Source organism: Lepidochelys kempii, chromosome 1 (assembly GCF_965140265.1).
Source record: "Lepidochelys kempii isolate rLepKem1 chromosome 1, rLepKem1.hap2, whole genome shotgun sequence".
In the NCBI taxonomy this organism is placed as follows: domain Eukaryota; kingdom Metazoa; phylum Chordata; order Testudines; family Cheloniidae; genus Lepidochelys; species Lepidochelys kempii.
Genome location: NC_133256.1, coordinates 156908237 through 156926835, shown reverse-complemented (window position 1 = coordinate 156926835; position 18599 = coordinate 156908237). Strand labels below are relative to the sequence as shown.

Below are 18599 nucleotides of genomic sequence, written 5' to 3'. Positions count from 1 at the left end.
ATAGGTTGTAGATCCTTAATAATGCGTTGGAGGGGTTTTAGTTGGGGGCTGAAGGTGACGGCTAGTGGCGTTCTGTTATTTTCTTTGTTAGGCCTGTCCTGTAGTAGGTAACTTCTGGGAACTCTTCTGGCTCTATCAATCTGTTTCTTTACTTCTGCAGGTGGGTATTGTAGTTGTAAGAAAGCTTGACAGAGATCTTGTAGGTGTTTGTCTCTGTCTGAGGGGTTGGAGCAAATGCGGTTGTATCGCAGAGCTTGGCTGTAGACGATGGATCGTGTGGTGTGGTCAGGGTGAAAGCTGGAGGCATGCAGGTAGGAATAGCGGTCAGTAGGTTTCCGGTATAGGGTAGTGTTTATGTGACCATTGTTTATTAGCACTGTAGTGTCCAGGAAGTGGATCTCTTGTGTGGACTGGACCAGGCTGAGGTTGGTGGTGGGATGGAAATTGTTGAAATCATGGTGGAATTCCTCAAGGGCTTCTTTTCCATGGGTCCAGATGATGAAGATGTCATCAATATAGCGCAAGTAGAGTAGGGGCTTTAGGGGACGAGAGCTGAGGAAGCGTTGTTCTAAATCAGCCATAAAAATGTTGGCATACTGTGGGGCCATGCGGGTACCCATAGCAGTGCCGCTGATCTGAAGGTATACATTGTCCCCAAATGTGAAGTAGTTATGGGTAAGGACAAAGTCACAAAGTTCAGCCACCAGGTTAGCCGTGACATTATCGGGGATAGTGTTCTTGACGGCTTGTAGTCCATCTTTGTGTGGAATGTTGGTGTAGAGGGCTTCTACATCCATAGTGGCCAGGATGGTGTTATCAGGAAGATCACCGATGGATTGTAGTTTCCTCAGGAAGTCAGTGGTGTCTCGAAGGTAGCTGGGAGTGCTGGTAGCGTAGGGCCTGAGGAGGGAGTCTACATAGCCAGACAATCCTGCTGTCAGGGTGCCAATGCCTGAGATGATGGGGCGCCCAGGATTTCCAGGTTTATGGATCTTGGGTAGTAGATAGAATATCCCAGGTCGGGGTTCCAGGGGTGTGTCTGTGCGGATTTGATCTTGTGCTTTTTCAGGAAGTTTCTTGAGCAAATGCTGTAGTTGCTTTTGGTAACTCTCAGTGGGATCAGAGGGTAATGGCTTGTAGAAACTCGTGTTGGAGAGCTGCCGAGCAGCCTCTTGTTCATATTCCGACCTATTCATGATGACAACAGCACCTCCTTTGTCAGCCTTTTTGATTATGATGTCAGAGTTGTTTCTGAGGCTGTGGATGGCATTGCGTTCCGCATGGCTGAGGTTATGGGGCAAGTGATGCTGCTTTTCCACAATTTCAGCCCGTGCACGTCGGCGGAAGCACTCTATGTAGAAGTCCAGTCTGCTGTTTCGACCTTCAGGAGGAGTCCACCTAGAATCCCTCTTTCTGTAGTGTTGGTAGGGAGACCTCTGTGGATTAGTATGCTGTTCAGAGGTATTTTGGAAATATTCCTTGAGTCGGAGACGTCGAAAATAGGATTCTAGGTCACCACAGAACTGTATCATGTTCGTGGGGGTGGAGGGGCAGAAGGAGAGGCCCCGAGATAGAACAGCTGCTTCTGCTGGGCTGAGAGTATAGTTGGATAGGTTAACAATATTGCTAGGTGGGTTGAGGGAACCATTGCTGTGGCCCCTTGTAGCATGTAGTAGTTTAGAAAGTTAACTGATCACTCTCGTTATAGTGTGCATGGTAACATCCATTGTTTCATGTTCTCTGTGTATATAAAATCGTCCTACTGTATTTTCCACTGCATGCATCCGATGAAGTGGGCTGTAGCCCACGAAAGCTTATGCTCAAATAAATTGGTTAGTCTCTAAGGTGCCACAAGTACTCCTGTTCTTCTTGCGGATACAGACTAACACGGCTGCTACTCTGAAACAATGCAAAACAAGACAGACATTGAGCAGATGGCATTTGGAGTTCACTTAGAATCAAAGAGCAAATGTATTGCTCCCTCCAGTTTTTAGACGGTTTTCAAATATGGTACACATTTCTCAGAGTACTTAACATTTCCCTACATTTCTTTTAAATGGAGGAATTGCATTTAGGACATTAGTCAATAGCAACAGGCAGGCTTTGTTTTCTTCAAACTTTATTACTGTAACTCTTTCTTGCCTGTCTTGTGTTCTATGCATTGATAGCAAAGGTGGTATATAAATGAAACTGCTTCATTTTAGCTGGGTCAGTCCCAGCTCTGGCTACATGGTGTTTTTAAAATGGGTTGTGTCCGTGTTCAGTGCAGTCGGGAGTCTGTCACACTTCTTAAGATGTATAGAAAGGCAACTAAAAGGATAGATGTTAATGGATTATTCTGTTTCCATTTCACCATAAAAAAGAGTGACACTGACTGCAATCCAGTCTAATGTAGAGGATTCTCCCAGTGATAAGTGGTACTTTGTCTTGTGTGTTGAAAGCAACTAATCAAGCCCTGCTCTCCAGTACAGCATTACGGATTGATTGCCCACAGGCTCCCAGCTCTGAAGTCAAAGGGGGTTGCTATGGGAATCGGGAGGGCACTTGAAGACAGGATCTGAAGCTTGTGTTTCCCTGTCCAAGGCAGCTGAAGTCAGAGAAAAGGGAAACTAAGAGGAGGTGGCACACACACTGCCACAGCAAAATGCATGCATGTTAGAGGAAGGATCTTCATAGCATGAGACTGTGGTTTATAGAAAAGCAAAGACACTAAAGGATCTGGCAGTGGTGGCTCAGCATTGTTTGGCTAATCCCTTTTTCCTGCTATATAGCTGACAGTAAGAAAGTACAGTAAAAGTCCAACTGTAGCAAGATGGGATCCGGCTCCTCAACTTACCGGCCCAAGTGTATTTATTTGGATATTGATGGAAGAATTCAAAAGGTACTTTTCTTATATTTCACAAACTGGTGTCTCTTTCAGTAAGCAGCAGCAATAATGATGGCAGGCTGTATTTATTTTGTGACCTATAAAATATAAAAGGTTGTTTATATTCAGCTCTGGTATGGATCTTGACTCTTTGTAAAATGCTCTTGAGTTACTTCTGTTTTGCGAATGAATATAGGGTTTTTTTTTAAGTGCAGTTAGGACTCTCTGTGCTGCAGGGTGTGTGTGTGTGTGTATTCCTGATTTAATAGTCTTCCAGGGTTGCTCTACAAGAGCAGCCCTTTACGTGTTTGCAAAGTTTTGCATGTGGAAAGGTGCTTTCCTGGTTTTCACATGATCAATAGTAACTGGAAAAGAAGCTATGTTGCATTATTTTGAGATTGTTTAGCACATGGATATTAACGGTAGGAAGACATTTTAAAATATACTCTAAATGGTGTATAGGAAGCTATTTCATTCGTTGTTATAATCTATTGTGTATTTGTATCAGCAGGTAGGGATCCCCAATAACATTGGCAAAGTTCTTCTTCCGTATCATTAAACTTTTATCAGAACTTCAGATATTGTGTGCTCCGTGCTATACAGAACATAGAGGAAGATGCAGTCCCTGCTCTGAGGAATGTTTAGTAACTAAAAAACAGACAGCTCAGAATATGTGAAATATATTAGACATGCATTTTACACATAAACACCCTACGGTTTCTATTACTAATTTATCCTAGATCATCTTTCAGCTACAAATCAAGTGCCTTATCTTATACAGCAAATAGAAGACACTAAGCTATTAAAGAGTGATCTCAGTGTGGCTTGCAAAATTCAAAATAGCCATCTTTTAGGGTTCAAGCCTAAATTATTATTTTACCTAGCTTCAGCTTTTCCTTTGGAAAGAAATAGCATTATGCATTTCCCACATGTTTTAAATGACCTTATGAACACGTAATTTAGGATTAGCTGCCTACAGTCATATCCAAATGTGTTGCCTTTGCCTACGGTCTCTGCCTCTTCCCCCCCCCCCCCCCCCACTGCTCTGGTCACCTAGAAGACTTAACCAATTCTCCTGCATAAGGCACACTCACAGAAACATGCAAATAGAGAATCAGAAATGCAGTCAAAATAAGACCTTGAATAATGAAGAGCTGCACAAGTTTCCCCAGAGCAGAATATTATCACCTCATCATCAGTCTGGGGTCTTTGAGTTGAAGGTGAAATCTCTGTTGCTGTCAGCTCTTCGTCACTAGCAGAAAGGAGCATCCAAACTCTCTTAAACAGGAGGGAGGATTTATGTTTTGCCACAGTTTAGCAGAGCTAGTTGCCTAATAATCCAAGGAAACGACACTTGCAATGTGAAGTTCCCCAGCACCTTCAAAAATAGAAAAACAAAGGTTTTAATTTTTATTTTAAAAAGATAGAGATCATTTACATCATATTTACTAAATAATACTTTTCACTTCCTCCTGCTAAAACTTGAGCATTTCCCAGGATTAGTCTCTGGAGAGTAATTGTATCGTAGAAGAACACACCAGAGGCATGACTGCATGAAATAGCAACGCAAACTCCAGCAATATAAATTTTGCTCAATAAACATTATCTGTTTCTTTTGTCAGATGTGAAATTCCATCTGTGCAATGTTTGGAAGGATTCCTGCAGTAAAAATACAGAGTAAACGCGGGTTCATTCAGGGGTAAGCAGAGCATATCGCAAAGCTTCATGCCTCCTAATTAGACAAAAGGAATCCATAATCTTCCAAGGAATGCAGTATTTGTGATTTCTAGAGGCAACTCTTTAAACTAATGCTGAACTACTCCTTACTTGACCCAGTACTGAAATACGATCATTATAAAATTGTTTAGGCTAAATCCTTTCAGACTCAAAGTCTGGCTGAACTGATGAACATTTCAGAGTATTGTAATGGAGGTGGGCATCTCATGATAATTATAATAATAAATACTTTTGCTTTTACATGGCCTGATTCTGACCTCACACCGTTTTTGCACTGGGGTACACCATTGACTTCTGTGGAGTTACTCCTCATTTACATGAGTTTAAGTCAGAGGACAATCAGACTTATTGAGTATTATGCCTGAGGATCTGGTATGTAGCACATTGCAGTTGAGGATCTGTTAATGAAAACATTCACATTTAATTAAGTATCACGTCCTAGCAGGTAAGGGTACTGTTAGGTAAACTGAGGCACAAAGCAGTTACATAGCCTGCCCAAAGAGACCTGACTCAGTCTAACTGCTAGACCAGGGGTCACAGTATGTTGAATTCCTGGTGATCTGCAGAATGAAAGTGTTTGAGACCCCAGCAGTAGAATCATAGTCCAGGAAGGAACCTCGCGAAATCATCTAGTCCAGTCCCCGTCAGGGTAATCCGTTGGCGGGCCGCGAAACAGTTTGTTTACATTGACCATCCGCAGGCACGACCGCCCGCAGCTCCCAGTGGCCGCAGGTTGCCCACCACTGATCTAGATCATCCCTGACAGGTGTTTGTCTAACCTGCTCTTAAAAATCTCCAGTGATGGAGAGTCCACAACCTCCCTTGGCAATTTATTTCAGTGCTTAACCACCCTGACCCTTAGGAAGCTTTTTCTAATGTCCAGCCTAAACCGCCCTTGCTGCAAGTTAAGCCCATTGCTTCTTGTTCTATCCTCAGCGGTTAAAGAAAACAATTTTTCTCCCTCCACCTTGTAACAACCTTTTATGTACTTGAAAACTGTTATCATGTCCTCTGTCTTCCTTTCCCCAGACTAAACACACCCAATTTTTTCAATTTTCCCTCATAGGTCATGTGTTCTAGACCTTTAGTCATCTTTGTTGCTCTTCTCTGGATTGTCTCCAATTTGTCCACATCTTTCCTGAAATGTGGCGCCCAGAACTGGACACAATACTCCAGTTGAGGCCTAATCAGCATGGAGTAGAGTGGAAGAATCACTTTTCATTTCTTGCTTACAATACTCTTGCTAATACATCCCAGAATGATGTTTGCTTTTTTTGCAACAGTATTACACTGTTGACTCATATTTAGCTGGGATTGCAAAGGATTCACTCTGACCCCCAGATCCCTTTCTGCAGTACTCCGGCCAACTTTCACATGTTCTTTATTCATATGAGTAGTCCTATATGAGTACCCATAGGATTACAGTTATGCAGTGGCTCCCAACCTTTCCAGACTACTGTATCCCTCTCAGAAATCTGATTTGTGTACCCCAGCTTTCACCTCAGTTAAAAATGACTTGCTTACAAAATCGGACAATAAAATACAGAAGTGTCACAGCACACTATTACTGACAAATTGCTGACTTTCTCCTTTTTACCATATAATTATACAATAAATTAATTGGAATATAAATATTGTATTTACATTTCAGTGTATAGTGTTTATAGAGCAATATAAACAAGTCATTGGCTATGAAATTTTAGTTTGTACTGACTTCGCTAGTGCTTTTTATGTAGCCTGTTGTAAACCTAGGCAAATCTCTAGAAGAATTGATGTACCCCCTAGAAGACCTCTGTGTACCCACAGTGATACATGTACCCCTGGTTGAGAACCACTGCAGTTATGCATGGTAATAACTGTCTGCAGGATCAGGGTCATAGTTCTTGATGATAGACCGCTAAAGACAACAGCCTATGAAAAATAGTGCAGATCATGATTCATGTAATTTGTTTCAACTTACCCTGTGACTCATCACATTTCAGTGAATTCAAGGGAGCTGATAAAATAGTTTCTTGTTAGTTAGTAATGCAGCAAATTAAGCAATGGGCACTCTAAAACACCCTGTCATGTTAAACTATTTGTACAGTACAGTTTAGTGAATATTTTTAGAGTAAAAAAATGGTTTAAAACAGACTGTTTGGAAATTTGGAAGAGGGGATCAATATCCATAGTTAATGCTCCTTTCTGCATTCCCTTTAAAAGGTGGTATCTCTATTTAGCTGGTTGGGTATCTTTGGCATACTTCTTAGAGCCCCAAGCATTCCTCCAAACGCTTCAAAGGCATAAGTTTATGGCCACCATCCTTCTGGCCAGAAGGACTGCACTGGATCCACGCTGAGCTCTCATCACTTCCTGTACCAGTCACTACATCACTAAAAAGCGCACAGCTTCTGCTGCACTCCTCCTTCCCAAGGCATTCCTGACCAGGAATCTAGCCTGGAGCTCTCATGTGCCAGTGCTTAATTTATTCCAGGGCTGAGCCCTGGCGCCTCTCGGCTTGGCAGTTCAGAGCCCCAGCACTGTTGGACTTGCCGTGTCAGTTATGAAAGTAAAAAAAAAAAAAAAAAAAAAAAAAAGCTTGAACCCCAGCACCTAATTGCTTGAGCCCCAGCACCTCTTTAGTTACAAATTAAGCACTGACCAGTGCATATCACTGACCAGTATCGCACCATGTGCCCACCAGATAATTTCTCTTTACTGAGGGTTCCACCTGGAGATGTTTCTTCCAAACCTCTCAGTTTGTGGATATTAAAAAATAGCAGAGGATAAAAAGTATGTTTGATCATACAGTCGTGTGTCTTGAAATCTCAATATGCAGGATCTTTCTGGTTTCTGAGCTTCATTTCAGAATCACATGCTGTCATTAGAAAAGTAATCACTTACTCTCCATCTGTGTACTGTGTTGAAGTGAATATCCTCAAAATATGCCAATATTCTTGAGACAAAACTGGCTCATATAGATGTTAGATCTCTGGCCCCAACTGATCTAACATCCACCTCTCTGATACACAGGCAATGTGAAAAGCTAGTGGGGGGTTTAAGTTCTTGTATTGATGTTTCTCTCTCTTCTCCTGCCCCCAACTAGAGTTACACCTGCATAAACCAAGAATCAGGCATAACATTTTGAATAGAAATTTAAAACTTTAGTAGGATAGTAGCAAACACAAAATGAGCATCCTATGTGTTGTATCCTAACCACGCTCCACAGAAACTGAAATCATTTAGACAAGACTACCAATTATAATTATACACAGCTCTTATTGTTTTTTAATCAGTAGGTCACAAAGCACTTTAGAAAAGAGGCAAGTATCATTATCCCCACTTTATAGATGGGAAAACTGAGGCACAGAGAGGTGAAGTTACTCAGCCAACTATTAATTAGGTTGGGAAATAAAGGAGAAATCACCTGATATTTTGGATAGGGATGGGCTCAAGTTATACTACTTGTATCTGAATTTCAAACACTCCTAAACTCAGATGGTATTTAGAAGTGAGGTTTTAGATGGGGCTTATCTCTATGTTTGGGAAATATAACTGATAAGACAGGTAGTCTTATCAGTACTTTCTCAGCTTCTCAAGAACATTTGATTACAAAAATAGAAAAGAAAGTTTCTTCTTTCCCAGTGATTTCAACACAGTAGTATTTAAGTGCTCCTGTTTCACATTGATATAGCCATTTAAGATTGTTGGAGAGGAAAGGATAATCATAATGATAGAAACATCACATCAGACTTCTTATTCAGCAGTTCAAAATTCTTCTGAGAAAACTGTTGTTAAAGCAATTCAGTAACACTTTTCACAGCCTGGACAAGATACATTACACAATAAAGCATAATCGTATTGTGCCAGCTCCCTACCCTTTCTCTGAGCCGGACACAGGTGTTGGTAGATGTCCTAAGGTAGCATGACCTGAACATATTTCTCTTTGGTTTGGGCATAGACCCCCTTTGCTTACATGGATCCAGAGGCCCCGAACACAAAAACCCAATTTCACAGACGGGAATTCTGAGACCATTTGTATAAAGGAATATAAGCAAGGGAATGGGTACAGACCGATGGGCTGAAAAGGGATGGGTGACTGAAGGGAATTCAACAGCAATAGTGAAACAATAGGTACTATCCCTCCCCTTTCCGGCCCGCCCCCCACCCCCCCCAAGATACCCAAAAGTATCTCACACACACACACACACACACACACACACACACATGGCCTCAGATCACACCAGTGGTGCGCATAAAGCAGAAATGCGCTAGCTTGGTGGAGCGCGCTGCTTGGTGGCTGCTCAGTCTGGACCGCTGACCTGTTGGGGTACCTTGCTCCCTGGCTACTCAGCCTTCACCTGCCCTTGGGACACACATGTGAGTCTGAATCCAAAGTGTCCACCACTAGTTGCAGTCTAGCAGTGTTCATCACAGGCTTGTTCCCTGGGCTCACAGACACCCACACTCCGCGCAACACAGTCCTCCTCCTTCTCCACCGAGGCGCTTCTCCCCTCTGTCTCTCCACCTACTCCTCCCAACTGTTCTGGAATCCTCCGGCTTCTTGCCCCTATTGGCGATTGATCCACCAAAACTTGGCTGCTTGCACTTAGGCACCATCTGCTGCCTTATTATGGTATGTTCTACGACACCAGCTATGCTGCAGTGTTATTCTACAGACACTAGTGTTTTACATACTTTTAAAAGGTCGCAAACCCTGTACAGTTTGACAGTGATCCTGCCTATTTTACTGACTGAAAAAATACATCACCTAAGGGCTACCGATGTCAGATCCAAGGGGTTGATACTACCATACAAAGGGCTGGAAGCCAAGCACAGGCTTACTTCGAACGTATTTTTTGCACTACTCAATTAGGAATTTTACCAGGGGAAAAAAATTCAAATGTTTGTTGAAAAATTGGAACGAAATCCAATGATCAACAAAAATTGATAAGGGATAGAATTCTGGACATGTGGACGATGAGATACTCTGAAGCTAAATATAGAACAGAATTTGGGTTAATACACTGTTTCCTACTCATGGTATCCATTTCCCAAAGTGAAATACAAAGTAATTAGTCTCAGCCCTACCAGTTTACAACTATGTGTAATCAGAGCAGTTATTGTATCTTTAATAATCGCTCCTGCTCAGCCTTGAGTATTAAAATATATTTTATTGAGTGGGAATATTGGGCAAGACACGGGTTATTAATCTCTAACCTCTCTGCAAAGTAACGTGAGATCTTTGACGCACACCAGAGCTGTACAGAAGGGAGTAAGATAGAAAGGACATTTGTCTAAAAAAGTTACAGAAATATTAACATTGTGGATATGACCCAAAGCCCAGTCAATAAGCATTAGCGCTGACTCAGTGGCCTATTTCACACTCTTTGCACACTTAATCTAACTATTATTTCCACTCCAGAAAGTCTCAGTCATCTCATTAGTCACTCTGCTTTCTTTCCTTGCTTCATGTTACCCTCAGAAGCAATCCGAACATATCCTGTGCTTAAATCAAATGGCTACATGTTGGCTTTGTTGGAGGCTTATTAAAATGATTGTGCAAAATATTAAATGATGACCAGTTTCACTGTCCTTTTTTCTAAGCCTATTGGAAATTCCTCTAAAGACAAGGGGGCAACAGGGCTGAAATGTAGCAAATGTTAACCCTAAAACAGGGGAAGCAAACTATGTGCAGTTGCTATAATGTTTTTGAGGATTATATTCCTTCCATTGCTGTCTGGCACATGCATGAGGGAGAGGCAGTTAACTGGATTTATATATGGTTGGGGATCTTGAAGTTCGCAATCTGCAAATTCAGACTGAACCCTCTAGCACCCTCTCCCCCACCTTTAGAGTGTTGTTAAAAGAGAACCAGAATAAAAATGACTAAACTGAGCTGGCTCTGATAGTTCAATGAAGAGAACTTTGAGACAGCATTTCTGCAGGGAACTGGACAGGGAAGGAAATAGCTGGTGAAATATAGAGCCTTCTCTCTCAAGGTGGCGAGTTCAAATCCAGTCCAAAATTGTAGTTACCAAAAGTTCCTACAACATGAGGTCTATTTGAAATTAACCTAGTGGCACCAGTCCAGTTCCCAGCAGATAAGAATCCACACAATCATGTCACCCTTGCCAGTGAAGTTAACAAAGAATGGCTATATTTCCTCAATCCACCATTAAACCCTAGATGTCAGTTCTCCAGGGCAAGCTGAAGTGTGTTGCTGGGGCAGTGTAGGGCAACCTGAATTGCCCCTGCCTGTGCTATATCTCTTCTATGGGTACGTAGAAGAATTCAGTCAGAGTGCCAGCACCCTTCACTACAGTCACATGATTTTGGTCATTCAAGTGATTGGCACCCAGGTTGGCCTAGCAGCAGCGTAAGTGCCCTCACTGCAAAGCCACAGTGGAATTGCTGCACCCACACTGATACTGTACTCGTGCCTCTAAGGCTGTAGAACTTCTGGGAGCACGTCCCATAGTTCTTAGTCCTACTCTAAGCTGCGCTGCTCTATGAATTATTATTTTGTGGAAGCGTATATTGGGACAACCTGGGCACCTGTGTGGACGTGGTCTTAGCCCACCAACTCAGTGAAGTACTTCTTGTTTGGCACTCTCTAGATTTCTGTCCAGGATGGACCTCCATCCCAATCTGTTGGTAACCATGTCTCCTACTCTGAGATGCTGGCATTAATGCAACTTAAGATGGATACAGGACATCAGACGCAACAGAGGGCATTTCAGCAGCTGCTTGTCATCCTGAGAAAACGATGGCAGCAGGGCTTGCTAAGGAGATCATGCAGGCTGCATGGAGATATGGAGCAGTGGAGACAGCTGATGCAGCTTTTAATAGCTGTGGAATCCCAGTAAGCTGACTGGCAATTCTGGAGCAGGACCACAAGCACGGAGCGATGGGACTGCATTATCATGCAGACCTAGGATGACCGTCAGTGGTTCTAGAACTTCCGTATGAGGAAAGATGCCTTTCTGGAGTGTGTGATGAGCTTCCCTTGGCCCTCAAGTACTGGGACATGCAGTTGAGAGAGGCCAGAAGTGAGCTGCAGTTGCCATCTGGAAGCAGGTTACCACAGACTGTGACAGGTCAGTGGCTAATCATTTTCCCATTGGCAACTAGGGTGACCAGATGTCCCAATTTTATAAGGAAAGTCCCAATATTTGGGGCTTTGTCTTATATAGACGCCAATTATCCCCCACCCCCTGTCCTGATTTTTTCACACTTGCTATCTGGTCACCCTAGGTGGCAATGGATGTTTGCAAGCTAATATTGCTGTGGTTCACCCATAGATGGTGAAAATTGCTAATGGCTCTGGAATAAAAGCCAGCTCTGAGTGAATTGGCTTTTCAGACTTTGCTAGGGCTATAAATGGCACACACACATGCCCAAAGTCCACCCTCCCCCCCACAAGTTACACATAATGTAAAATAGAAAGGATACTACTAGCTCATTAATCGAGCCCTAAGGCAAAATAACTCACCGCCACAGTCTCAGAACAAAGGGCCCAACTCCTTTTCCCACTGAGAAATCACCAGGAAAACTCCCATTTACTTCATTGGGAGTAAGAATGTGCAGACAATCACAGAAACAATTGTATATTTGCTGGGAAATGATTGCTTGCTGGCTGACTGCTTTGTTTGAAAAGAGAAGGAAGCCAATCAGAAGAGCGCAGCAACTGACAAAGGAAAAGACCTTTTACAGCATAAAATCATTGGTTTAAAAGAAAACCTAAAGACAATCATTCAAATCTTGCTCTCCTTAGCAAAATGCAGCAAGTGATTTATGAATCAGTTTCTATCAAACTTTTAAAAGACCAAGAAAATTAGGAATCTAGCCCATAATCCACTTAAATATAACCACAAAGGAATATCTTTATTGCCTAACTTTTCACTCTTTCATTATTATCTGGAACTTTTAAAAATTCATCCTGGCTTCATTGAAAGCCTTGTGTTTTCCTTCATGAAACGGGCTGGCTTTCTGATCTTTAGTGCTTCCTGAATATTTTTTTATCTTATCCCAGTTTCTGGTCACTAATAATTGATTTCCAGAATGAGAACCCCGGACACCTGAAATAGCGCTCCCAGCATGTCACAAAAGTTCGTTCTAAGTTCAGCTACAATTGCCATCATCTCCTAAATTATTGCATTTGTCAGTTGTTTGTACAATAATGGGCTTGTGATATTGTGTCGGACAGTTTTAGTAGCTAGAACCTCTGAAAGATGCTGTGTTTTGCTAAGAGCAGGATTTCAGTCATATCTAAATCTGATTAAAATATATTTAAAACCTTGATTTACTGCTTTGATTGCAGCTGGATTGTAATAAACTAAGGTCCATCACTGTGGTGATTATCAAAATAGCCATATAGGGTAAATTGATGCCAGTTACTTTCCAAATAACATGTAATAACTGGTAATGATCTGTCTCAGGTTTTTAATGATCTAATTGTTCAATCCTGTACATTTAATCTAGATACCTGAATGAGTGGGGTCCAGGCAGTGAGGAGGAGGGTGCTGCAAAGACAAGAGCCAGACCTGAGGAAGAATAGATTAGAACAAGGAGCCTGAGTGGGGCTGCAGGCTGATGGTGGGTGGGGGGAGAGGGAGACTTGGGCAGGCTGGTCAAGGAGACTGCGACTGGATGAATAAAGAGACTGGGATTATGAGCTAGGGAAGGCCCTGGGGAGGGAGACATGGATCAGATCAGCAGTTAGGGCAGGAGGGAGACTAAGACTGGGAGCCAGGGAAGGTAATGGGGAGCAAGCCAGTAGGTGGGAGGATACTGGAACTGAGTGGGGGAAGAGTGAAGGAAGTGGCCGGGGAAGGGAGAGAGATCTGATGAGGAGCTGGGTGCAGAGGAGAAGTGGGACTGACTGGACAAAGAGAGTGGTTCAAAGAGCTGGGACGCAAGAGAGAACAGTGAAGTTGGATGAGGAGACTGGGAATGTGGGTGGAGGGGGCAACTGGAGGCCAGGGTTGGGGAGAGAGGCAGACTGGATGAGAAGCCAGGAGGGGAGAACTGGGACTGGCTGAGCAAGGAGGTTGGGACTGGGGTGAGAAGCCTGAGGCATGGAGACTAGGAGCTGCCAAGTGAAGAGAATGAGATTGGAAGAAGGAGCTAGGAGTAAGGAAGCAAAAGAATTGGAACAGGCTAGAGAAGGGGTCATGCTTGGGGGGGGGGGGAATAAACAGAAGAATCCATGCCCAGTAGAGCACACTCCCCATTAGAGCCTGGAATGGAAAGCAAGATCCTTGAGTCTCACCATTCCTCTGCTGTAGGCAAATATATGTGACACCCACTGGCAAAGCGTCCTGTCCCCCCTCTAGTGCTGGTCCACATACAGGAAGACAACCTACTACTGCTATCAGTTACTCGAACGGCAGAGGTCTGTGTGGTGAAAGGAATGAGGCAGGGGATTGCAGGAGGACCATGAGTGTGTCCTTTCTCTTCCTGCAATCCCCTTCCCCACATCTTCTAACTTCTGCAACAAATGAAGCAGGGGTCTGACAGACAACAGTCTTCTTTACAACACAATCATGCTTCATCTCCAGAGCAGGTCTATCCTGTGCACTGAAAGAGGCAGGGGTCCAATGGAAAAAATAGTATGTGATCATGTAATTAAAGACTGTATCATAATGCAAATGCACAAAGGGATGGCATGGAACACCTAATGCCAGCATTTCCTGGCTTTTGGAGATTTTTAAACTGACATCTTTTAGGGTTGTCTTTGCAACCTTAATAGTGTTTTTTAACATAATTTTTTGTGTGTAAAAGGATAAAGGGCATTCTTTGGGGGTCAACAGCAGTTGGAAAAATTAATCTCAAGTGGATTCAACTGCTAACTTAATAGTACTGCAATAGTGCCATACATTACAGTGGGAAGTTTGGCTTCCTTGGAAAATATTACATTCCATCTAAATTACAGGACCGGATCCTCAGCTGATATAAATCAGTGCAGCACCGTTGACTTGAATTAACCAATGCAAATTGACACTGAGGATCTGACCCATTCTATAGATCATGATCATTCTCTAGATTAATGATAAAGTTTCTTTTGCTGTCATTTCAGATACCATATGCTAGATTTGTTGATAGTTCGGTTAGGATTCAAAAATCCCCTTTCCTGCTCTGCTTTCTCATTGAAAATAAATGAATTAGAAAAGGGGGAAGATAAGAAAGGGAGGAAAGAATTTCGATGCCCAGGGCAAATCAGATATTTTAAAAGCAAGAATGGTCATTTATGTAAAGCCAGTACATGAGGTCCATGTCCAATGGAATTTAACCGTACCTTCTCTTCTTTTTCTTGTTTTTCTTCACTGCTGCTGTTTTGCTTGGAAGGTGGTCTTCAGTAAATACTGCAATTCCAGAGATATTGTTGACCTCTTCTGCATTGCAACTGGGTTACCAAGGTAGGCATCAGTTGATACATTTGACAAGGGCTAACACACCTTTCACCTTGATTCCTTCCCTCTTCAGAACAATTCAGAGGTGGGCCCAAAATGGAACCTCACACCCAACAATCCCTTAGTTTTGGGAAGAGGAGAATATATTTCAAAATCTAGATCTGAACCTAGATTTGAATTTTGCATCTCAGGCATATCTCAAGTTACAGAATGTGAGAATCAGAAATTGGGGTAACAGTAATTCATGCATAATGAATAACAGAAGAGGGCTTAATGCACTATTGGAAGGTGCTCGGATATCACAATATTAGTCTGGTATAAGGAATAGAATAGAAGAGAGGGATGTTTTGAGAAATTGTGCACAGACAAGCCCAGTCAAGGATGCCAGTTTTACATTTGGGGCACTGTCAAATAGAACTATACCACTCTTGTTCAAGGTTCCTGGTATCCAAACAGAGTACCCACTAGAATTTTGCACAAATGGGACAAACAAACAAAAAATGTCACCGAGTCCCTTGTTCCAGGCCATGTTCTCCTTTAACTGGGTTATTTTTGTGAGGTGGGGGGCGGTCTAAAAATTCCATTAGTTTCCACTCCTGGAGTTTCTTGTTAATTGTTTCATTTGGGATAGAGTTTGGTGTACCTATCCTCCACAAAGAGAATTGGTTGGAGGTTTCACCCATGAATCTGGGGGAATCGGCCAGCAACCCTTTGCCTATGCGCTGGAGTCCAGTTCCCACTGCTCCCTAGACATCACAGAACTCTCTAAAAGGGGTATGCAGAGAGGAGTATGATGTCCCTTAGATGTACACACCCACAGTACAAAACCCAAGAAAAACATTAAATCACAGGGTTATTGAGTGTGGTTAACTCTGTGGGCATCTGGAGAATCCTACTGACTATTATTTACATAAAACTCTGGGATTGAATCCAATAAGCTTTGCTGTTTACCCTTGCTATTACCCCTCCTTTGATATTGGAGAGCTCAACAACTGTCATTTGCCTGTGATGTCAAGCACTTCCACTGTCCCTCAGAAAACCTTGTTTAACAATGTAAGCCATTCATGGACAATAACAGGAGGGTTTCAGTTAAACAGGTTAGGTTATGGTTTGTTTTAAATAGGGCCATACAAAGGGCTGCTGAAGTTTCACTAATTTAAAACAAGCTTCTGGTGAGCACAGTTCAGTCTGTGGTGCCCAAACTAGCAAACTAATATTCAGAAAACATTGCCCTCTTTTCAATTGCTGTTGGTGTTTTGTTTTTGTTTGTTGTGAAGGAGTTTCTTTAACAATTTCAGAATTCCCTTTTGTAAAAGAAGTGGATAACAACACTGATAATCACTTGTGTAGCTTGGAGGGGGTTGGATTTTGTGTGTATTATCTCAAGGTAAGTATTTTTATTGATTTTTAACTCCGTCAATATATATCTGCCAAGTCAATAAATCACGATACCTCCTCAGTAGAAGTCAGTATCTGATTATTCAACAGCACAGCATATGTGATTTTATAGGGAGCAAAGTTCCCTCTGGGGAAAGACAAGACCACAATTGCATTTTAATCACAAATGTCTCTTGTGGTTATACTGTAGAGAACATAGCCATTAAGGACCTAATTCTCCACTGCCTTGCCCCTGGTGTAGTCATCTACATCAGTGCAAAGTGGGTGAGATACAGTAGCTACTCAAAATAGGAGTGTTTTAAGCCCACTTAGCCAGTTATACCTGTGCAATGCAAGGTCTGAGGCAGCACAGAATCAGGACCGTCACTTTCGAGGTTAAATAAACCTCTTTGATTTGTGTCTTTCAGGAACACAACTATCTCACTTTTGACAGTTGATAATTGCATGGTATCCATCGATCCAACAATGCCAGCAAACTCAGAGAGGTAAGCCTGAGGAGGACGCGATATTGTAAAATAGTGTCAAGCCCAGGGAAGAGGGTTTGTTTAGCCATAAACACCTTTCCTGTGCAATGTGGCAGGAGAGCCTGTGCAGTGGGAAATAGCTGTCAGCAGAAGTTGGGCACAAGATTATAACACTAATGCCTCTTTGGTTTGTAATTTTACCTGCTATTAAAGTAGGCGGAGTTATCTGAGGAAAAACTACTGCACATAAGTATTTCATGTAGAACATCCGTTTACAACCCACTATGTTTACTCCAAAGGCTCCCAGCTCCCTTAATTCACAGTCTTTTTTATTTCTCTGTTAGAACTTAGGCATGTCATTATTTGGAAACGGGGGGTCCCGGCTTTTATGAGGTGCTGCTCCAAGCCCAACTGCTCTGAACCCCATTTATTTTTGTTCCCTGGCTTCTCAGAGCTTGCTCTGCCTTGCTATTTTTTTTTTACCGTGGCCACTCTCATTATTATTTATTTATTTGTATTACCACAGTGCCTAGGCCCCCACCCCAGTCATGGGCCAGGACCTCAGTATGCTAGGCACTGTACAAACAGAACAAAAAGTCTGTCCCTGCCCCAAGGAACTTTCTTCTTCCCAGTGACTGTTTCCTTGACACCTCTATTTCCAAGCTAACCTGACTCTCCCCAAAGGGGAGAGATTTCTGCTGTGCTTGTAGTGTGACCATGGTGTGTTCTGGTGGCACTAAAGCAGCCTGAACAAGTCCTTGACTACCAGTGCAGTGGCAAATTTGAAGGCGATAAATTCATAGAAAGTGCATGTTCTTTATTTCCATGGGTAAATTTTCAACCCACAAATTTCAAGCTGGCTCAGAATGCATTCATATGCTTCCTCCCACTCTTCATGGCATGTACACCAGTCCTATACAGAAAACACAAAGTGTTTTATCAGTGTCATTGTAACCAGCCCTCTTTGATATTTTGCAGTACTCCATATAAAGTGAGACCTGTGGCCACTGGACAGTTATCAGGTAAAACACCTTTATTTTAGTCATATTTTCTAAAATGCCTTTGACTGAGCTGGTAGTTTGGGATTAAAATAATCTGGAAAATGTATTACTTGTATGTTCTCTAGCTATACTGCAAAAAAAAACAAAAAATTGATCTGACATGGCTGTGGCTATGCCATAATCAAGAACTGTGTAAAATATTTAACTCCCAAGTAAAAAGTGGTTAAATTCAAGTTGGAGACACATCTGTGAACATGTAGCATGGAATTTTCAAAAGGACTCACCACTGGTCTAACTCCACTCCCACTGAGGTCAAGGCTAAAAGTCTGAGGGTATGTCTACACAGCAACTAGACACCCATGGTTGGCCTGTGCCAGCCCCTCTGGCTGTTGTGTAGATCTGTTGTGTAGATGTCTGGGTTCAGGCTGGAGCCTGGGATCTAGGATCCTGCAAGGTTGAAAAATCAGAAGTGTACAGAGCAATGAAACAGCCCTGCAGCCCAAGCCCTGTGAGCCCTAGTCAGCTGGCACAGGCCAGCCACGGGTGTCTAGCTGCTGTGTAGACATACCGTTCCCACTGAGATCAGTAAGGGTAAGGCTGTTGCTGATCACTTTTGAAAGTGTTTTGTAGTGTTTTGTTTTGTTTTTTACCTCTGCAAACATCTCCTCAAAGTTGGGCACAACATTTGTACCCTAGGTAGCACTAACAGGCTGAGGAAAGGGTGTCGTTCCTTCAAACA

At 42.6% G+C, this 18599-nt stretch overlaps 1 protein-coding gene across 3 annotated transcripts in view; it reads left to right on the top strand.

Annotated features, from left to right (window-relative positions):
- The first annotated feature begins 2505 nt into the window (after window positions 1-2505).
- The window catches only part of PDE9A (phosphodiesterase 9A), an 81259-nt gene continuing 65165 nt past the window's right edge, over window positions 2506-18599 (top strand). For all 3 annotated transcript variants that reach the window (XM_073359712.1, XM_073359704.1, XM_073359695.1), the window contains exons 1-4: window positions 2506-2881; window positions 14933-15003; window positions 16803-16880; window positions 17838-17881. In XM_073359712.1, the coding sequence (XP_073215813.1) occupies window positions 2813-2881; window positions 14933-15003; window positions 16803-16880; window positions 17838-17881 (262 nt within the window). In that variant the 5' untranslated portion in view covers window positions 2506-2812. The remainder of the gene's footprint in view (window positions 2882-14932; window positions 15004-16802; window positions 16881-17837; window positions 17882-18599) is intronic.